This window comes from Mobula birostris, chromosome 1 (assembly GCF_030028105.1).
Source record: "Mobula birostris isolate sMobBir1 chromosome 1, sMobBir1.hap1, whole genome shotgun sequence".
NCBI classification, from domain to species: Eukaryota; Metazoa; Chordata; class Chondrichthyes; order Myliobatiformes; family Myliobatidae; genus Mobula; species Mobula birostris.
In genome coordinates, this window is record NC_092370.1 from 221,269,254 (window position 1) to 221,292,700 (window position 23,447).

The following is a 23,447-nucleotide window of genomic DNA, read 5'->3' on the forward strand; positions in this document are numbered from 1 at the left end:
CTTCTTTTGAGACTCTCAGCCTCACAATCTACCTTGTTATGCTTGTGAAATTTATTGTTTACCTGCACTGTACTCTTTTGGTAGCTTTTACACTTTATTCTGCATGTTATTGTTTTATCTTATTCCAGGTTAATGCACTGTGTAGGAATTTGATCTGTAGGAACAGTATGCAAGACAAGCTTTTCATTGCATCTTGAAATATGTTGTGATGGATATTCACTGCCAGGACCAAGGGATCTTTTTGCTAAGCTCAGCTTTCTAACATAACAGCTGATACTTCTAAAGATTAAAGAGTTGTTTTTGAGCAAGTTAAACTTCCAACCAATATCCTTTGTTCAGCTTCTTGTTGCAAACGGCAGATAGTCTTCAGTTATTAATTTAACTGGCAAGCAAAAAACAGTCTCAAGTTATAAGGACAGCTTTGCAAACAAACAGCACAGTCTATAGAGCACAGATTGCTGGCCCATAGCACGGAGCTGGTTGCTCAAGAAATGCAATGTAAGACAATGGGTTATGTTATTTGGTCTGTATCAAACCAGACAACACTGGTTAAGTTACTTAGTTCAAGGAATCTTGCACACCAGATTGATACTATCACTTAGCACATCAAATAGCTAATCTATCAATAGTTGGAAGATTTGTGTACTCAAAGAGTCAGCATTCACAGCATGAATTTTTGATGTTTGAGAACTCTGTACTCAGAAACGTTTCGACCATCTGTGTGAAAAGGTATCTGAAAAAATATCATGTGTGTGAAGTTACCCAAGTGGCAGAAAAACAGTATAAGTGTAAGAGAGCAGTTGGGTTTGTTACGAATGATCAAGGAACATTAAGAAGAATGACAGAAAGATGGGGTTAATTCCTCTGCCTTCAATTTCTGCGATGGACGACTTGATTGTCTACAACTCATTGGTATGTCTTTTTAGCTTATAGGAATTGTACCTGTGTTTTCAAAATCCTTCGTGTTTTAGAAATCATTTTGGAATTTGGAAGCCTTTTATGAGATAGAAAACCTTTGAGCTTTAAATGTGTTTTAATATTTTATCTAAATTTAAAGATGTATCACTAAAAATAAATGAACTATGTTTAAACTAATTCCCTTGCTGAAAATATCTCCTCTTGGTAGGGAGGGGGCACTCACCATTCAAGTCGTGGGCATTGGCAGCTAAACTTGCTGCAGAGGATAAATAGGGAAGTAATCTATTCCCTCTGTCACTTGGTCTAGATACAGAAACTCCCTACCTGAAACAGTACTATATGCTCATCATCAGCACAAGGACTACTGAACCACAGCAAAGTGGGTCAACGTTACCTTCTCAAATTCAGATTAAGGGCGGGCAACAAACACATCACAATCTGAAAATACATCATACAAAAATTAGAAAGTACATGAAAGAGAAAATGAATGAGAAAAGGGTTGACCAGGGATGTCCCTTTGTCAGAGGGCAGAACTGAGGGAGTGCTGCCCAGCCAAAGGATGTATTATGAGGAAAAGGTGTATTGAATCAATGCTGCCCTGTAGTAAGGCAGGTTGAGGGAAGAAATCGGGAATACCTGGGTAGACAATGTGGTCAGCATTGACTGGTTAGGCTGAAGGATCTGTAACTGTGCTGCATTGCCCTTTGACTCTCTATGGCTCTATTCATTAGCACAGACTGACTACTCTGCATTTTGCAACATATTGCTTCTTTGTGGTATCACTTTTAACTGACAACATGATCCATTGACTGGAGGAAATTTGTAACTTAGACTTCATCCTGTCACGAATGTTCCCTTAGCCCTATCCACCCCTTTCACTATCTTCTCTGCAATTTCCAACCTGCATTTCTGCTCTTTCCAGTTCTGATGCAGTATCTTCAATCTGAGACATGGACACTATTTCTTTCTCCACTTCTCTTTCCAGAGATGCTGCCTGACTTGCTGAGTGTTTACTGCATTTTCTGTTTAAATTTTATTGAAGCAGATACATTAAAATAATTTTAAGACATTTGGATAGGAACATGGAAAGGAAAGACTTAGAGTGATATAGGTCAGACAGACAAATGGGACGATGGGCAGCTTGGTTGGCATGGGCCAGTTGGGTCAAAGAGTCTGCTTCTGTACTTTGTAACTCTGAATCCCTTCCTTCTCACCTTATCTCATCTACCACCTGCCAGCTTGTAACTTCACCTCCACCACCTTCTGTTTCTGGTTTCTGCTCCTTTCCTTTCCAGTCCTGATGAAGGGTCTGGCTTGAAATGTCGACTGTTTATTCTCCTCTATAGATGCTACCTGACTTGCTGAGTTCCTCCAACATTTTATGTAGGTTGCTCTGGATTTCCAGCATCTGCAGAATCTCTGTGTAACTGTGAATCAGCATACTTTTAATATTTGGTGCTAGCTATCTAGCAATTGATGAGGCCAATCCATTCGATTTTAGGGTTAACAATACTTCTGATAAGAGCCAAAACGAGAAATGAATGGCTAAACAACTTACAGCTACAATTGAGCAAGGGAGTGAGAAAAGCAATGCCACAAGCAACAGAAAAGATCGAATGCTCTGTTTCATAATGACAGTGGATGGCGCAAAGGTTGGTGGCAGCAGTGGGAGGTAAAAGGGTACAGCCCGTACTTGGACTGCAATAGACAAAAACAAATTATATACAAAATATGAAAAATAAAATAAAGACATACTTAAAAATAAAATACAGACATACTTAAAAATGAAATCCACAAATAATTTATAAAATGAAGCAACAGCTTAAAGAAAATGGAGAGAAATCCCTGGGCCAGGTTTAGTTTTCACTGAGGGAGCGGGGGGCGGGGGTGGTGGTGAAGGCGGACACAGGGAGTCTCGAATCAGCAAAAAAAGCAAGCTTCACAGTGAGCTGAGAAATGCCTCCTGCCAGAGGTTGTTAGTTAAGTCTTTAATAAGTGGGTCAGCTTGTCTCCATATGAGGCAAGTTAATTTGAAGCCTCGCATTCAAAGCAAACCATCTGATGCTTGGCTCCCAACCAGCACATGACAGAGGTTTTCATTCCTCGTGTTTATTTATTTTTACTTTTATTAGATTTTTCCTTTGCAAAATGCTGTGCAGTGTGTTCTTGAAGAAAACAGAATTCTGTCCCATGCCACTAAACTTGGCTTCATCTTTCCCCGGTCCTTGCGATTACTCTAGTTCCTCTAAAGATGGCATGCACACACTCGTAGGGAAATGCTAATGCATGTTCAATCACACTCTTAAGAAAACAAGAAATAGAAGCTGGAGCAGGCCATTCAGCCCTTTGCACATTTTCTCCCACACAACCGGGTCAACAGTTAATCTTTAATCTCAGTGCCACTTTTTCTGCACTGAGGGGACATCATTTTAAGATAACTGGCAGAAACTACAGGGGGGATGTCAGAGGTAAGTTCTTTTTAGACAGAGAATGGTGAGTGAGTGGAACACCCTACCATGGATGTTGGCAGAAGCTGATACATTAGCGACAATTAAGAAACTCTTAGATAGGCACATGGATGAAAGAAAAATGAAGAACTATATAGGAGGGAAGGGTTAGATTGATCTTACAGTAGGTTAAAAGGTTGTCACAACATCATGGGCTGAAAAGCATATACTGTACTGTAATGTTGTACACTATATTTTAAACCCATATGCCTCAATTCCCTGGAGTGAGATAGAACATAAATGAATGCACTACACCACACAGGTACTGACAGGACCTTGCTCCCCAACCCAGCTGCCAGTGTTTAACCCTGTGACTGGGGTGAAATTGTAAAGGATTTCTTGGCCTCTGCAGTGCACAGGCCCTACCTCATTGAGCAATCAGTACCCTCTTTGCACTACACTAGTCAGACCACCATACCACAGACACATATTGCCTGTAAACAGTCATTCCTTTAACTAGAGAAGACATGATGAGACTGCTTCAGCCACCCTTCCCAGAAGTGCAGTTGAGTTGGGAGTGTCGGGGCAACCAAGTGCTGGAATCTATTCCGAATTCTGCCACAAGACAGGAACCACAATTTCTGCATAGACTCAACTTAATGCTGTATATCCTCAACCACCCCAAACCCAAACTACCCTCCATTTCCACTCAGGGCATTTAACTATGCATGACTCTCTGCATTTGAAAATGCTGTCCATCATAACTAATTTTCCAATAAATCGAACAGTAGAAAAGAGGTGGGGGGGGGTGTGGAGATCCAGAGGGTGGATGGGTGGTGAGGCCAAGAATCACCAGCTAAGCTGCAACTTGAAAAGAATGACCAGCAAACACACAAGGACTGTTATCTAGAGTCAAACTCATATGAAAAGAATCACACAGGCAAGGACCGCAAGTTCCCTTCCCTTTACAACATTAGAGAATGAGGTCCTCAGTAGAGAACTTTTCAACTTAGAGGGATCAGAGAGAGAAAATCTGCAGGAATCTGGAGACAAAGCATGAAACATAAACAGGTGGGATATAGACCATGTGCAGGCAGCAGAAATTAGTTCAGATTGACAGTCTCCCCTCCAAAGAACCTGCGTATACTTCTCACTGCCTTCCCAAAGCAGCCACAATAATCAAAGACCCCATCCACCTCAGACATCCTCTCTTCTCCCCTCTCGCAAAAGGTACAAAAGCCTGCAAGCGCATACCACCAGCTCAAGGACAGTTTCTACCCTACTGTTATAGGACTCTAGTATAATAAGATGAATTCTTGACCTCACAATCTACCTCATTATAAACTTCCAACATATTGTCTACCTGGACTGCACCTTCTCTGTAGTTTTTATATTGTTACGATTTTACCTTGTTCTTTCTCAATGTACTATGTGATAATTTGATCATGCAAGACAAGCTTTTTTACTGTACTTCATTACATGTGACAATAATAAATCAATTCCCAGACAAGTTTTTCCACTGTACCTCGGTACACGTGACCACAATAAACTAACTTACCAATTTAAAGTGTATCATGGTTGGCACAGAAGGGCTTGTTCCTGTGCAGTACACTTCTATGTTATATGTAAGTGGGATTAATTGGATGGCTCATCCAAACTGAATAAGCAAATATGCCTCCAATTAATCACGTTTTTCTTATTCTTACAAGTTACAACATGGACAAATTTGAAGGCAGAATACAGGGTTAATGGCAGGATTCTTAGCAGTGTGGAGGAACAGAGGGATCTCGGGGTCCACAACCTCAGCCAGCTCCATCATGGGTACAAGGCTCCCCAGAATCAAGGACATCTTCAAGGAACAATGCCTCAAAAAGGCAGCATGCATCATTAAGAATCCCCATCTCCCATGACATGCCTTTTTCTCACTGCAACCATCAAGGAGGTGTTACTGGATCCTGAAGACACACACTCAACGTTTTAGGAACAATTTCTTACCCTCTGCCATCAGATTTCTGAATAAACAATGAACCAACCCATTAACACTACATCAATTTTTTTTTCCTTTTTTTGCTCCCATTTTGAACTACAAACGTACTTATTTAATTTAACTTTTTAAAATATATTTCAAAATATGTTTCTTATCGCAATTTAAAATGTTTTATTATGTATTGTAATGTACTGATGCCACAAAACAACAAATTTCACAACATATGCCCGTATATTAAACATGATTCTGCTTTTATTTCTAAATTTTGCTGTGAAAGTTGATAAGGTAGTTAAGAAAACATATGGTCTGTTGGTCTTAATTAGTTGCAGTGGGGGGTGGAAATTGAGTTCAAGAGCCGCAAAATAGACCACACTTGGAGTATTAAGTTCAGTTCTGGTCACCTCATTATAGGAAGAATGTGGAAGCTTTAGAGAGGGTGCAGAGGAGAGTTACCAGGATGCTACCTGGACTAGTGGGCATGTGTTATGAGGCAAAGTTGAGCAAACTAGGAATTTTCTCTTTACAATGAAGGAGGATGAGAGGTGATGAGAGATAAAAGTGTACAAGATGATACAGTGGACAGTAAGAGACTTTATCCCAGGACAGAAATGGCTGATACAAATGGGCAACATTTGGGCAACATTTTAAGATGACTGGAGGAAAGTAGAGGTGAGAAATCAGTGGAAAGTATTTTTTTTTACGCAAAGAGCAGTGGGTGCATGCAACATGCTGCCAGGAAGGTTAGGGGTATTTAAGAAACTTAGATAGGCACATGGATAATAACAAAATGGAGGGCTACTATGTGCAAGGGATGGGTTACATTAATCATAGAGTAGGTTACAAGGTTAGTACAATATTGTGAACTGAAAGGCCTGACATCATCATCAACATCAGGTGCCATGCCCAGTTTGAGCTTTGACTGCCATGGCCAACACACTCCTGTTTCGGGTCAAGTGGATCAATTCATTGGTATTCATTTCCAATTCTCTGGCTGTTGTCTCCATCATCATTTGTCTTTGTCTTCCTCTTGCTTTCTTCCCTTCAATCCTTCCCATAACTACTGTGCATTCTAACTCCTCTTTCCTAATCACATGTCCAATGAAGTTACATTGCCTTTTTATGATCTCATACAGTATTTCTCCTTTCGTATTTGCTCTGTTCATGACACCGTCATTAGATATTCCTTTTGTCCATGATATTCTTTGCATCCTCCTCAAAAACCACATCTCTGCTGTTACAATTCGTTTCCTCATGTAACTGGATATCATCCAACATACTGGGCCATATAACATAACTGGATAAACATAACATTTCAGTACTCTGAGGCAAGTTGTCATGCCTAGTTTAGTATTAGTCAGTATACTCTTCATTCTCGTAAAGGTGTCTTTTGCCATCCCTATTCTTCTTTTGATGTCCAAGTCACACCTGCCATCTTATGGCATCCAGCTTCTAAAGTAGCAAAAGTTCTTTACTTGTTTTATGTCTTCCCCAAGGATTCTCCTTCTTTTTGGATATCACCATACATTCTGTCTTTTTGCAATTGATAGATAGACCTATTTTTGCACTCTCTTCAACAATTATATCAATTAAGTTTTGTTCTTCCTCCATACTTGCAATTAATACAGTATCATCTGCATATCTGAAATTATTGATGTTTTCACCACCAACTTTGATTCCCAAGATGTCTCTTATTTTTTGTAATATTGTTTCACTGTACATATAAAATAAATCAGGGGAGAAAACTCACCCTTGTCCAATGCCTCTCTTGATTTTCGTAAACTGACTCACTTCTCCATCTATTCTTACAGCGGCAGTTTGTTCCCAGTACAGATTTCTGATTAGGCAGAGGTCTTTCGAATCTAGATCTGGAGTTTTCTGTAATATTTCAAATAACCTATTGTGCTTCACTTTATCAAATGCTTTTGTGTAGTCGATAAAACAAACAAATAAATCTTTTTGCACTTGAATAGCTCGTTCTGATAGTATCCTTAACACCAATATTGCGTTTCTTTTACCTTTGTCTTTCACAAAACCACATTGTTCTTTGCCTTTTTCAGCTTGTATCTTACTTTTAGCTCTTGTCATCAAAATTCTTAGAAGTATCTTGGTGATATGACTCATTAAACTTACGGTCCTATGTAATTCACATTCTATTGCTCCAGCTTTCTTAGGAAGAGTGATAAATACTGAATTTTTTCATCTCTTCTGGTATTATTCCAGTCTCATAAATGTTATTGATTAAATCAGTAAGTTTTTCAATTCCATAATCTTCAAGGGCAATAATTTGTTCTGTTACTAATTCATCAGGGCCTGCTGCCTTTCCTTTCTTCATCTTATTTATTGCATTATGAACTTCAGATTTTAAAATACTTGGACTTTCAATGTTTCTCTTAATTTCTGATTTTTTACCTCGATCGTCTTCAAACAATTCCTGAATATACTCAGTCCATCTGTTCATAATCTCATCTTTTTCCACGATAATGGTACCGTCCTTTGCTTTCAAACATCCACCTGAAGAACAGAGGAGCCTTTTACCAGTGATATTCTAGATTTGTTGATGTAACCTTTTTGGTTCAGTAATAGGGATTCTTCCTATTTGCTCACATTCCTGGTTTAACCATTCTTCTTTGGCTTTTTGACATAAGCTTTTAACTTTTTTTATCTAAGGACTTCTATTCTATAGGATTTGCTTTCTTCCGTCTCCTTCCTTCCATTAGATTTTTGATTTCATCTGTCATCCATTTATTCTTTGTGCTTTTTTCTTCTCTAGGAATCACTGACTTTGCTGATTCTACCAAGGCATCCTTCAGAGAGTTAAATTTCATTTCTACATGATTGCTATCATCTTCAACAGATCCTATTTCTAGACTTTGAAGTCTATTCCTTACTTCAATTGTAAATTGTTGTCTTAAGTTTTCTTCTTTAATTAATTGCAAGTAGTCAAGGGATTGTTCAGGTATTTGCTTCTTTAGTTTTTTAAGTTTTACTTTTACATGACATACTACTGGGTTATGGTCACTATTACACTCTGCACCTGGATATATTTTGCATTGAGTCACTGAGTTTCTAAATCTTTGGTTTATAGTAATAAACTATAGACATTTATCATATTGTCCAATCTTCCTGCTTGATATAGGGTTCTTACATTCCAAGTGGCAATAATTTCCTTTCATGTTACTTTAAATTTATGACTAGTAGCTTGATGACGGTCGGGGATCCCCTGCTGGCCAGAATCAACCCTACCGAGCGAAACATCTTCAGAGTTGTCTTGAAGATCCTCTTGACGCTGTTGTTATGTTATACACTTTGTGAGTTTGACCATGGTTTTCTTAGCAAATTGCAACGGTGTTTTGCTATTGCCTACTGTTGAGCGAACTAAAGAAATCGTCATTTCTCTTCCCAAATGTTCATCCGCCTATACTATAGCTGTTGACATTTGAGGTCGTAGCTCATACACCTTCTCTGTCATAAGTTCAGATACTGAACCTGCCGGATCTGCCGTTGGCCTTCACTCGTATCCTGAGCAGGAACCCTTGCAGGTGCTACCGTTCCGGGTCAGAGCCGCCCTGGGAGCAATGAATGACTAAGGGGTAACTCCACTTTCCCCAAAGCTCTGAAAGTCCCCAATCAGAGCCTCAACACTGGTTGCAGTTTAGAGTCATACCCAGGACTGGAAAGGCCTGTACTGTAGTGTAATGTTCCATGTTAAAGTCATAGAACACTGCAGCACAGAAACAGACCACGTCAAACTATTAATCTGCCTAGTGCTACTGACTTGCATCCAGACCACAGCCCACCATACCCCTCTCATCCATGTACCTATCCAAATTTCACTTCAATGTTGAAATCGAACCTGCATCCACCACTTCTGCCGGCAGCTCGTTCCACACTCTCACCACCCTCCGAGTGAAGGAGCTCCCCCTCATGTTCCCCTTAAACATTTCACATTTCACCCTTAACCCATGACCTCTAGTTCTAGTCTCACCCAAACTCAGTAGGAAAAGACTGCTTGCATTTACCCTATCTTTACCCTTCATAATTTTGCATACCTCTATCAAATCTCCCCTCATTCTTCTAAGTTCTGGGGGAAAAAATCCTCACCTATTCAACCTTTCTCTATACAATGCCTAAAAAAAAATTCACAACCTCCTTCACTTGTAAGTTTTCATGTTTCATTGTTTTACAACACTGAATCACAGGGGATTTAATTTGGCTTTTTTTGATACTGATCAACAGAAAAACTCTTTCGTCTCTAAGTGAAAACAAAATTCTACAAAGTGATCTAAATTAATTACAAATATAAAACACAAAAATAATTGATTGCATAAGTATTCACCCCCTTTAATATGACACACCAAATCATCACTGGTGCAACCAACAGGTTTTAGAAGTTGCGTAATTAGTAACTTCTTGGGGTGTATGGGGTGTCAGGGAGGGGTAGCACCTCTGGTGGGGGAACATGTCGCATCCTTTTCAGGGCGGTTAGTCCACCTTTGGTCCCCACCTGGCACTCAGCTCTCACCTGTGGCTCCCCGTAGCTGTTTGCATGCGACAGCGGCCACACCCTGGGCAATGGCTTCGACAAGCCAGTTAAACCAGGTGAGGGTAGCCGACGGGTCTCAAACACTCGGTGTGATAGGGAGTTGTCTATCCCAGCATGTGAAGACAGACTCTGGCGGATTGAGCGGACGAGACCAATGGAAGGTCCAGCGGTCAAGAAGGCGGTCTCTGCAAGCGTCGTGGAACGTGTAGAGCAGGACAAGACACAGAAGATGTCCTGGTCATCCACTGCACCTAGTCCCATCTCCAGCCGTCTAGACTCTGTCTTGCCACTGGATCCAGATGGAAATTGGGAAGAGAGAGTGAGGCTGACGCTGCGCAACTCTCCCTCACTTAAATCCAACTCACGCGCTAGTCTCAACACCATCATAATGGTGTTGAGGTCCTCATCGACGGCAACGATAGACGAACAACCAACCAATTAGTTAAATGGAAATCACCTGTGTGCAGTCAAGGTGTTTCAATTGATTGTAGTAAAAATATGCCTGTATCTGGAAGATTCAACTGCTGTTGAGTCAGTATCCTAGCAAAAACTACACCATGAAGACAAAAGAACACTCCAAGCAACTCCACAAAAATATTATTGAAAAGCACAAGTCAGGAGATGGGTATAAGAAAATTTCCAAGTCACTGAATATCCCTTGGAGTAGTTAAATCAATCATCAAGAAATGGAGAGACTATGGCACAGTTGTAAATCTGCCTACGGCATGCCGTCCTCAAAAACTGAGTGACCGGAGCTATGATGTTATGGCCTTTACAGAGACTTGGATGGCTCAGGGCCAGGAATGGTTACTTCAAGTGCCAGGCTTTAGATGTTTCAGGAAGGACAGGGATTGGTGATTCCCTTCGTGGAGAAGCTGCATACAGAAAACCTTGATATACCGGACGCAAAAGACCCACAGGTATAAAGGGCCCACCGCGCGTTGGCACCACAGCCCCCAGCAGACGCCCAGCCCAGACCAATTCTAATCAGATTTCTCAGTTACAGAACGAAGGAAATCGTTAAACAGGCATGGCAAAAGAAAGGTTTCATGTGGAGCAACTGTAAAATCAGCTTTGACCATGATTACGCACCGGGGACCCTTGCCAGACGGAAGGAATACGCGGAGACACGGAGGGTCCTGAAGGTAAACAACATCAGATTCCAGACCCCGTATCCAGCTCGGCTAAGAGACTTTTACGACAAAGGGACAAAAACCTACGCTACAGTGATTTTATGGAATACATTGAAAGCTGTACTGAGAGGAAAAATTATTTCCATTACCACTCACATGAAAAAAATCAATGCACAAAAATTAGCAGACCTTCAAGGAAAATTAAAACAACTTCAAGTTGTAGATAGCAACAAAATTAACTCTAATTTAAAATAGGAAATTAAGAAATTGCAAAGTGAAATTGATGATATTTATACATTGGAAACTCAAAGAAATTTTCTTTACCTGCGACAGAAGAATTATGGAGTAGGAGGTAAATCAGCTAGATTATTAGCATATAAATTACGTAAGCAACAAGCAAACAATACAATTCATAAAATAAAGAATCCAAAAACAAAGCTTGTGGAGAGTACAATAGGGAAAATTCAAGAGAGTTTTGAAACATATTATCGAGAGCTGTACTCTCAACTCCGGGCTTCCAATGAGCCCTATATAGACACTTTCCTGAATTCTTTAGATCTACCCAAGTTCACAGATTTACAAAATGAATGCCTATTAGAACCGGTAACTGCCAAAGAACTGAACGCAGCGATCTCTAGGTTAAAGGCCGGAAAGTCTTCAGGTTCTGATGGGTTTACCTCAGAATGGTACAAATCGCTGAAGTCACAGTTAGCCCCATTATTACTTAACATCTTTAATTGGATCTTACAGAGAGGCGAAATTCCACCTTCCTGGAGATAAGCAATTATTTCAGTTATTCCTAAAGAGGGTAAAGATAAACTAGAATGTGGTAATTACCTGCCAGTCAGCGTTCTTAATTTGGATTACAAATTATTTACATCTATATTAGCGTGCAGATTGGAAAGCTTCTACCTGGCCTCATTCACTTAGACAAGACTGGATTTATTCTACAAAGACAAACTCAGGACAACATAAGGAGAACTTTACACATACTAGAACAGGTTACTAAGAACGGGACAGAGACAATGGTAGTGGGATTAGACGTTGAGAAAGCTTCTGATTCAGTTAGTTGGCTATTCCTATACAGAGTGTTAGGAAAATTCGGCTTTCAAGAGAAGTTTACTAAGGTAATCCAGACTTTATATGACAGCCCTACAGCTTCAATTAAGATAAATGGGGACCTCTCTGACTCCTTTATTTTAGAGAGAGGAACTAGACAGGGATGCCCAATTCCTCCTGTCCTTTTGCACTATACATTGATCCTCTTTCTCAAATAATAAGACAGTGAAATTGTAAATGGTATCAAGGTGGCAGGGATTGAACAGAAAGTGGCGTTATTCACAGATGACATTTTAGTCTATCTGAGCGAACCAGAAAAATCATTTATAGGATTGTTTACACAGTTGGACGAGTTCAGGAAAATATCAGGTTATAAAATTAATGTAAGGAAAACACAGGTTACGTTCCTAAATAATACAACATCCAAAAAACTGCAGGATACATATGATCTTAAGTGAGAAGCTAAGTCATTAAAATATTTAGGAATAACCCTGCCAAAAGATCTTTCAACCTTGTCACAGGTAAATTATGGGCCATTAATTTCAGAGATAAAAGCAGATATGCATAGGTGGAATCTTATCGCCTTTTTAAGTTTAAATTGAAGGATAAATACCATAAAAATGAATATTCTCCCTTGGTTATTGTATCTTTTCCAGACTTTACCTGTGGAGGTGGACAATAATCAATTCAGGGAATGGGACAAATGGATTTCCCGCTTTATCTGGCAAGGAAAGAAACCTAGAATCCGATTTAACACCTTACACTTAGGGAAGGAAGGAGGAGGTATGGCACTTCCTTGCTTGAGAAATTATTTTTATGCTTCACAGATAACCCCTCTGTTATATTGGTGTAATAGGGAATATAAGGCTCCATGGAAGGAAGTAGAATTTGGATTGATTGACAGTTTTCCTCTACAGGCCTCAATAGCGGACAAAGGATTGATGGCCCAATTGGAAAAGTTTAAAAATAGCGGGATAAATCTCACATTAAAAGTATGGTAGAAGGTGGCTAACTCATGTGGAATCAATAACATGTTAAACTTTTCAGATGGTGTGCATATGATACTGAATTCCTCCCCAGCAGAGGAGATAAAAGATTTGAACTATGGATAAAGAAAAGTCTTACAACCTACCTCTCATTCACACATAAAAGATCATTACAAAGTTTTCAATCCCTGCAGGACAAACATGGCCTAGAACACAATGACTTCTTTAGGTACCTTCAAGTACGACACTATGTTAACCAGAGTGGTAGATATACAGATTTATCAACAGTAGAATTAGAATTTTTCAAGATTCTGAATTCGGCTTACAGTCAATACCACGTAAATCAATTCCTTGATTATATAATGCCCTCTCTCATGCCAAAAATGAAAACACATTGTATATTAAAGAGAAGTGGGAGAAAGAAGCGGGGTTGGTACTTCCAGAGGCGGCTTGGGGGAAAATATGCAGCTTTCAGTGGTCTTCAACTAACTCTTTGGTTTGGAGAGAACATTGTTGGGAAAATATTATAAGATACTTCAAGACCCCAGAGAAGGTAAAGAAGGTGTGGCTAAAAGGAGGCAAATCACTTCCATATTTTTTGGGATTGCCCTAAATTAAGTTTATATTGGAAAGGTATTCACAGAACATTAGTTAAGGTATTTATGACCTAGATACCTCTGAACTTTGAGACTCTCTATTTGGGGTATGTATTAATTTTGGAACAGAAGAAAGATATAAAGCTGCTGCAGGCCCTTTTAGCAGCAAGTAAAAAATCAATCACCAGAAAGTGGCTAAATCCAGTATCACCTACATTAGAAGATTCGCATGAAATTATTTTGGAAATATTTAAAATGGAAAAGATGACTTACTCTCTGAGAATTCAAAAAGAAAAATTTTATCAAATTTGGAATAAATGGATTGAATTCATAACCCCAAAGTGAGCAGACTTTAGATGACTCTCCTAATGGTTTATACAGCTTTCCTCATCAACATAGTAATAGTGTTAAAGTAAGCACCCTTGGTTCGAATGTTTACTGTTCTTTTTTTTGGAAAACGGGGAATTAACACAAGTAAAGGAAAAGATTTGGGAAAGGAAAAAAAATGATAAAATGAAGTAAATAAGTACATAGGGATTGGATAAGTATGTTGGTGGGTAGGAGCAAACATGAACGAGTTAAGATATAAACACCTACGATGGAAGTTACATAGGGTTACATACAATATTTTGGACCAGAAAGAAACGGTCCAGAAGCGAAACATGGAAATTATTATTAATCCACTATTATTACTATTTTTTCACAACCATTATCAATACTTAGACTAATAGAGTGGAATTACAACTGCACATAATTATCTATTTAAGTGCTTAATTACTTTTTATATCATCTCAATGTGTAATTGTGAATGTATAAATAATTATAGATCTATACATATATAAAAAAATGGAAAAGGTTATACATGTAAAAAAAGGTTTGTATAATACTTGCAAATACCTTATCCAAATAAAAATTCAAAAAAAGCTTCAAAGAATGCAATGTGTAGAACAGGGCATGGTACCTAATCAGCCTGCTGCACGGTTCCAAAAACAGTTACTCTGAGCTCTGATGCTCCCTCTCAGGAGTTTGTATATTCTCCCTGCGACCAGGCAGATTTACCAAGGATGCTATCTCCACCCATATAAAACTAAGCAGCTAGATTAATTGATCAGGCTCCTCATTTGGATGCATCAGGAGAATCAGAAGGGAGTGGGTATGTGAAAGGGAATAAAACTTATGGGTCTGCTGAGTGCTGGCATACATTCAATGGGATGAAACACCCCTTTAGCTATCATGAGCAAATGTGTAAAAGTAATCAATTAAACATGATACATACCAAAGCAGTTGGCTTTGTGGGGCACAAACATTTTGGTGGCAGAGGCAATGTGGAACTCAGCTGAGATGAGTGCCTTGATGATGAGGTCCTCAATTTGAGCCATCAAAGCTGCAGAGGGAAGAGAGACAACAATGGGACTGAATACTATCCACAGTCATACACCAGCTCTAGGCCACCAAACCCCATCACTGGGAAAACCCATAACATTGTGCACCCACCCACCTCTCCACTCAGGCACTGCTTCTCACTGCCCATCACCTGAGGGCGGATCCCTGCTATGGTGCAACAGCACAGGCCTGCACACCCTCAGTATAGGGCCAGCCAATGCGCAGGGAAGTACTCTCATTGATTTCCATTCCTGGATGCAGCTCTGAAGCTTTCATTGAATGGTTTGATGTCCTAGTGGGACAAGGATTTCAAAGTGACTAAGTAAGTGATAAATTTTAGGCGGCTAGCTATTACAGTACCAATGACAGGGTTCAATTCCTGGCGCTATCTGTAAGGAGTTTGTACAGTATATTCTCTCCACAACCGATGGGTTTCCTCCCACATTCCAAAGATGTACGGGTTAGTAGGTTAATGGGTCACATGGGTGTAAATGGGCAGCATGGGCTCATTGTGCACGAAAGGTCTGTTACCCTGATGTCTATCTAAATAAAATAAATAAGAAACTGGGCTACAAGCCACAAAGCAAGATGTCACTCACTGGCTGTGTCCACTCCTTCTTGCTTCAGGTACCGCAGCATGGCACTCATACTCCACTTGTTCCCATAATCCTCCACTTCCGGGTCATCACAGCTAAAAAAGATCGAAGAGGAATGGAAAGATTAGTGCAGTGCTCTGTCCTAGGGAAGGCAAGTCCAATTTTAACTGCTATTTCAGTCGGGAGGGACCGCGAAAGAATTTGTATTTATGAAACCTCTCTGGTTTCCTTTGCTGTTTAAGTCTAGGGAATACACATTCTCATCCTGCCAAACTCGTGCGACTGAGACGGCTTTCCCACCCCAAGCCCCGGTTTATGTGGATGCTATGTAATTTGCTACCCTGTTACAATTCAGTGCCAAGAAATAACAGACAACACACTGCATATGATCAAAGGAATTATGTTTACAAATCTTAGCTAAAGGGTTAGTAAAGAAAAGAAAGGGAGGAAAAAAAACAAAAAGGGCCCATTATAATTAAACAGTCAAATATACATGAGTTGGAGCTCAACATTTCCCAAAGTAATATTCACCTATCCTCAGTAAACTTCGGCACTTTGCTCCATTGCAACACAGTCTCCCACCAGGTCGAATCCTACAATCTGTTCTTTCCAGCATTTTCTCTCCGTTTCCCACCGGACTCCAGCTCACACCAGTGTCAGGCACACAACACAAATACCCGCTCCCCTAATTGGACGGCTCACATTCCAAAACACCCATTATCTCTAACTATAACCCGAACACTACTTCTACAGAAAGACCATTACATTAACAGTGAAACCTTTCCCAGGGTGTTACAGTTATATACAACAAACAAAACTCAGCAAGTTAAGCTGCACCTGTGGAGGAAAATGGGCAGTTGAAGAGAATTTTTCATCATTCCAGTTCTAGTAGCTCCAGTCTCTTGCGTCTCTAGTTTGTACTGAAATAGTATCTACTACAAAGGTAACCTTTGATGCTTTTACTGATCAAAAATCTATTAACCTCCACTTTAAATATATTCAATGACTTGGCCTCCACTGCCACCTGTGGTAATGAATTAATGAATTCCACAATTTCACACTCTCTGGCTAAAGAAATTCTTGCTCATTTTTGTTCTACAGGGACATCCTTGTATTCTGAGACTATTCCCTCTGGTCCTAGATTCCAACCACCCCACCACTGGAAACATGCCCCGCACGTCCATTCTTTATAGGTACTTCAATATTTAACAGGTTTCAATGAGATCCCTCCTCATTCTTCTAAACATGGGTGAGTACAGGCCCAGAGCCATCAAATACTCTTCATACATAAACCCAGGATCCCAAGCAATATGATAATGATCAGATAATTTATTGTGAGTTGTTTAGTACAATGACCAGGGCACCAGAAGTTCCAAACTTTTATCCAAATTTTCCCATGGAATATTCAAGAAAGTAGATGGGACCACACTCATTGGGGAAAAATCCATCAGCCTGGATTTCATATTTGACATCATGAATATAATTTTTTTGATTTACAAGTGAGTGTCCTACCCACTGAATCACTGCTGACAACTTGCACTCTATTTAACCACAGTTTCTCCATGCAGAGAACCGAGGACTGCATGCTGTGGGATAACTGAGCACAGCTTTGGTGTATACCATCATAATTTATCCAAGGAACTTTTTTTGTCTGTCTGTGGAAAAAGAAGCCAAAGAGAGTGGAAGATCATGGAGTAACACAGCACAGAAACAGGTCCTTTGCTGCAGCCAGTCCATGCTGTCCAAAGTGCCTACCACATTCCTGTCACCCACTCCCAGGGCAGTCATTCATCACCTGACATAGTCACGACTTTTCTTGTTGATACTGTAGTTGGTCAAATGCATGTACTGATTCTTGATGTTCCTTGTACCACGATCATACTTCACAGTGGCAAACCTTTAAATAGAGAGTAGATACTGCAGTTATATTCCCAAACTTTGGATCATTGGAAACAGCTTCCCTCATTCAGTTCTACCGTAAATATAAGAAAAATACAATGCAATGAAAAGGCGGCGTAAAAACATGGGGAAGCAAAAAGCAACTACCAAATTAAATTACAAAGAATCCTAAAACAAATAAAATGCCTTATGAACATCGAATAAAATCAGGAAGAGAAGAGCAGACCAGGAAATCTTAAAGAGAGCAGTTCATCTGGACTGATGAAGGGTCGTGGTCCAAAACTTTGACTGCTTATTCTCATCCATTGATGTGCCTCACTTGTTGGGCCTTATTTCTGCTCTGCCTCGGGTGGTGGGAATGAGGGTAGTGGTGGGATTAGAGCAGTGTGCAGAAAATTAAGGGCATACATGTGAGGGTTCCATCAACTACAACTAGCATAGGAAGGGTGCAATCACTTGGATAGGACTGAACTATAGAACCGCCCCACCCCCTCCAATTCTCATTCAATAGCTATCAGGACATTGAGGAACAGATACGCAGGCAGATAAAGGTGCAAAAACAATAAGGTTGTTGTCAAACAACAGGAATTCTGCAGATGCTGGAAATTCAAGCAACACACATCAAAGTTGCTGGTGAACGCAGCAGGCCAGGTGGCATCTGTAGGAAGAGGTGCAGTCGACGTTTCAGGCCGAGACCCTTCGTCAGGTTGTTGTCATGGGGATTTCAACTTCCCTAATATAAACTGGGACCTTCTTAGTGCAAATGGTTTAGATGATTTGACATGTGTGTCCAAGATAATTTCTTAAGTCAATATGTAGGTAGTCCAACAGGAAGGGCTGTACTGCCTCTGGTGTTGGGTAATGAGCCTGGCCAGGTGACCAACCTATCAGTGGGTGAGCAGTTAGGGGAAAGAGACCACAATTCCTTAAGTTTTAAGACAGCAATAGATAAGGATCTAACGAGAGCATTAGGTAGGAAGTAGAGAGAGTTAATCGGGAACAGCTGTTTTTGGGCGAATCCTCTGACGTGGAGGAGGTTAAAGACCAACTACACAGAGTACAGAACTGGGGTTCCCGTCAGAAGGATGGCAAGGTAGAGAACCTTAGATATCAAGGGAGGTGATGAATTTAGTCAAGAAGGAAAAGGAAAGTATATCGGGAACAGATATTCTAAGGGAAATGTACGGAAGAAATGTGGCAAATGTTCAGGGGATCTCTGCGTGCAGTTCTGCATAGGTACGTTCCAATAAGATAGGGAAAGGATAGGAGGGTACAGGAACCATAGTGTACAAAGGCTGTTGTAAATCTAGTCAAGGAGAAAAGAAAAGCTTACAAAAGGTTAAAAAAGAACTAGGTAATGATAGAGATCTGGAAGATTATAAGGCTGGCAGGAAGGAGCTTAAGAAAAAAATTAGGAGAGCCAGAAGGGACCATGAAAAGGCCTTGGCGGACAGGATTAAGGAAAACCACAAGGCATTCTGTAAGTATGTGAACAGCAAAAGGATAAGACGTGAGAGAATAGGACCAATCAAGTGTGACAGTGGAAAAGTGTGTATGTAACCGGAGGAGATAGCAGAGGTACTTAATGAATACTTTGCTTCAGTATTCACTACGGAAAAGGATCTTGGCGGTTGTAGGGATGACTTACAGCGGACTGAAAAGCTTGAACATGTAGATTATTAAGAAAGAGGATGTGCTGGAGCTTTTGGAAAGCATCAAGTTGGATAAGTCACCGGGATCAGATGAGATGTACCCCAGGCTACTGAGGGAGGCAAGGGAGGAGCATGCTGTGCCACTGGCGATGATCTTTGCATCATGAATGGAAATGGGAGAGGTTCTGGAGGATTGGAGGGTTGCAGATGTTGTTCCCTTATTCAAGAAAAGGGAGTAAAGGTAGTCCAGGAAATCATAGACTAGTGAGTCTTACTTCAGTGGTTGGTATGTTGATGGAGAAGATCCTGAGAGGCAGGATTTATGAACATTTGGAGAGGTATAATATGATTAGGAATAGTCAGCATGGCTTTGTCAAAGGCAGGTCGTGCCTTACGAGCCTGATTGAATTTTTTGAGGATGTGACTAAACACATTTTGATGAAGGAAGAGCAGTAGATATAGTGTATATGGATTTCAGCGAGGCATTTGCTAAGGCACCCCTTGCCAGGCTCATCGAGAAGGGAAGGAGGCATGGGATCCAAGGGGACGTTGCTTTGTGGATCCAGAATTGGCTTGCCCACAGAAGGCAAAAAGTGGTTGTAAACGGGTCATATTCTGCATGGAGGACGGTCACCAGTGGTGTGCCTCAGGGATCTGTTCTGGGACCCCTACTCTTCGTGATTTTTATAAAAGACCTGGATGAAGTAGTGGAGGGATAAGCTAGTAAATTTGCTCATGATACAAAGGTTGGAGGTGTTGTGAATAGTGTGGAGGGCTGTCACAGGTTACAGCGGGACATTGACAGGATGCAAAACTGGGTTGAGAAGTGGCAGATGGAGTTCAACCCAGATAAGTGTGAGGTGGTTCATTTTGGTAGGTCAAATATGATGGCAGAATATAGTATTGATGATAAGACTCTTGGTAGTGTGGAGGATCAGAGAGATCTTGGAGTCCAAGTCCATAGGATACTCAAAGCAGCTGCGCAGGTTGACTCTGTGGTTAAGAAGGCATATGGTGTATTAGCCTTCATCAATCATGGAATTGAGTTTAGGAGCCGAGAGGTAATGTTGCAGCGATATAGAACCCTGGTTAGAAACCACTTGGAGTACTGTGCTCAGTTCTGGTCGCCTCACTATAGGAAGGATGTGGACACCATAAAAAGGATGCAGAGGAGATTTACAAGGATGTTGCCTGGATTGGGGAGCGTGCCTTATGAGAATAGGTTGAGTGAACTTGGCCTTTTTTCCTTGGAGCGATGGAGGATGAGAGGTGACCTGATAGAGGTGTATAAGATGATGAGAGGCATTGATTGTGTGGATAGTCAGAGGCTAGCATGAGAGAGTACAGTTTTAAGGTGCTTGGAAGTAGGTACAGAGGAGATGTCAGGGGTAAGTTTTTTTTTACGCAGAGAGTGGTGAGTGCATGGAATGGGCTGCTGGCGACGGTGTAGAAGTGGGTACAATAGGGTCTTTTAAAAGACTCCTGGACAGGTACATGGAGCTCAGAAAAATAGAGGGCTATGGGTAACCTGATGTAATTTCTAAAGTAAGGAGATGTTCAGCACAGCTTTGTGGGCCAAAGGGCCTGTATTGTGCTGAAGGTTTTCTATGTTTCTCTACAAAGCTCAGGAAGCTAGAATCAAACAGTACCCTGGAGGTTTATAAAGAAGCCAGAAAAGTACTCAAGCAGAGAATTAGGAAAGCTAGGAGGGGCCATGAAAAGTCCTTGGCAAGTAGGATTAAAGAGAATTCCAAGGGATTCTGTACATACATACATAAGGAGCAACAGCATAACTAGGGAGGGGGGTGGGACCACTCAATGAACATTTGCTTGGATGCAAAGCAAAAGATGCGTGTAAGATTCTTAATGGGGACTTTACATCAGCGTTACCAAGGAGAAGGATGTGGAGATTAGGGAGATCATTACCAAGAGTATTAATATGCTCTGGCATTTTGAAGTAAAGAAGAGGGTAGTATTGAGTCCATTTTAAAAAAACATTAATTTCTACATTGAGATACAGTGCAGAATAGGTTCATCCAGCCCTTCAAGCAGCACAACCCAACGACCTCCAATTTAATCCAAGATAATCATGGGTCAATTTACAATGACCAATTAACCCTACCAACCACCATGCCTTTGGACTGTGGGAGGAAACTGGAGCACCCGGAGATATCTCACGCATTACAGGGAGGACGTACAGACTCCTTACCATCAAACCATGAGAACATAAGACAAAGGAGGAGAATTCGGCCTTCAGCCCATCAAGATTGCTCCACCATTTCACCACGGCTGATCCATTTTCCCTCTCGTACCCATTCTCCTGCCTTCTCCCTGTAACCTTTCTAACCTTTCTTGATTAACCTTACTAATCAAGAACCTATCAACCTTCACCTTAAACACACCTAATAATCTGGCCTCCATAGCTGTCTATAGCAATGAATTCCACATATTTACCACCCTCTGGCTAAAGAATCTCCTCCTCGTCTCCGTTCTAAATGGACGTCCTTTTATTCTGAGGATGTGCCCTCTGGTCCTAGACTCCCCCACTATAGTAAATATCTTCTCTACATGCAGTCTATTTAGGCCTTTCAATTTTTGATAGGTTTCAATGAGATTCCCACCCCCTCCCGGCCAATTCTTCCAAATTCCAGCGAGCACAGGTCCAGAGTGATCAAAAGCTCCTCATACAATAATCCTTTCATTCGCAGAATCAATCTCCTCTGAACCTTCTCCAATGTCAGCATGTCTTTTCTGAGATGCTCACAATTCTCCAAGTAAAGCCATACCAGTGCCTTATAAAGCCTCAGCATTACATTCTTGCTTTTATATTCTAGGCCTCTCAAAATAAATGCTAACATTACATTTGCCTTCCACACCACTGATTCAAACTGCAAGTTAACCTTTAATGAGTTCTGCATGAGGACTCCCAAATACCTTTGCACCTTGGATTTCTGAATTTTCTCTCCATTTCAAAAATAATCTAGGCTTTTATTCCTTCTACTGAAGTACATGACCATACACTTCCAGAAACTGTATTCCATGCCACTTATTTGCCCATTCCCTCAATCTGTCTAAGTCCTTCTGCAGATACCCTTATTATTGAGGGGAACGGCTATAAGGGTACTCTGCACGGACTGCCCATTTCCTTTTCCTCGCCTGACAGTCATCCAGGTACCTGCCTCCTGCAACTTTGGGATGACTACCTTCCTGTAACTCCTGTCTATCATCTCCTCATTTTCCCATATGAGCCAAACGTAATCAAGCTACAGCTCCAGTTCCTTAACGCATTCTCTGAGGAGCTGCAGTTTGGTGTACTTCATGTAGATGTAGTTATCCTGGAGGCTAGAGGTCTCCCAGAATTCCAACATCACAGACAAAGAACACAACATGGCCCTGAGAGCCATTCTCACTGCATCAACTATGCAGTAACAGACAAAGAACGAAAAAGAAACTTGCCTCACCTAAGCCACAATAATGGAGTCCACTCCAGTAATGGCTGCTCCACTTGTCCCCACCTTATATTTATTTGCCCTCGCTAATGAATCACGTTTGATTAGGCTACTGGAAAATAGATGAACTCCAATGCACTGAGCAATAATAGTGTCGCGTTAACCACGGCGCTATTGTGGCATCTAAAGGTGGATAAGTCCCCAGGACCTGGTGGGATATACTGTACCCCAGATTATTGAGGGAGACAAGAGATTACTGAGAACTTGACCAATATCTAGTGCCTTCTCTAGTCACAGGTGAGATCTCAGAAAACTGGCAAGTAGCTAATTTTGTTCCATTGTTCAAGAAGGGAACCAGGGATAATCTTTGAAAGTATAGACTGATGAATCTCACATCAATGGTGAGGACATTCCTGAGAGAATTTTTTAGGAATAGGATTTTTGAGTATTAGAAAACCGTAGCCTAATTAGAGAGAGCCAGCATGGCTTGTTGCGGGACAAGCCATGTCTAAGTAGCTTGATTGAGTTTATTGACGAGGTGATGAGGGTGACTGATGAAGGTAGAGTTGTGGATGTTGTCTACATGGATTTTAACAAGGCATTTGACTGGGACATCAGAAGAAGGCTCATCCAGAAGATCCGGTAAAATGGTGCACGCAGTTCGCAGTGACCACTCCAGGTTTAACCACAGGTGTAAATGTTTGTCCTTTACATTTTTTTTATTATCGCAAGACACTGCTAGTTATCAAGAACATCAAGTACGGCAGATCTACCCCACTAGTGAGTTGCTCAATAGTGG

At 40.8% G+C, this 23,447-nt stretch overlaps 1 protein-coding gene across 10 annotated transcripts in view; it reads right to left on the reverse strand.

Annotated features, from left to right (window-relative positions):
- Positions 1-23,447, reverse strand: part of ttll5 (tubulin tyrosine ligase-like family, member 5) — a 510,221-nt gene that overhangs the window by 358,712 nt on the left and 128,062 nt on the right. For 9 of the 10 annotated variants that reach the window (XM_072271858.1, XM_072271833.1, XM_072271823.1 and 6 more), the window contains exons 10-13: positions 17,444-17,545; positions 15,652-15,743; positions 14,946-15,053; positions 7,762-7,863 (exon numbers count right to left, since the gene is read on the reverse strand). In XM_072271858.1, coding sequence (XP_072127959.1) covers positions 7,762-7,863; positions 14,946-15,053; positions 15,652-15,743; positions 17,444-17,545 — 404 coding nt within the window. The remainder of the gene's footprint in view (positions 1-7,761; positions 7,864-14,945; positions 15,054-15,651; positions 15,744-17,443; positions 17,546-23,447) is intronic. The other variant, XM_072271849.1, reaches the window with a different exon arrangement.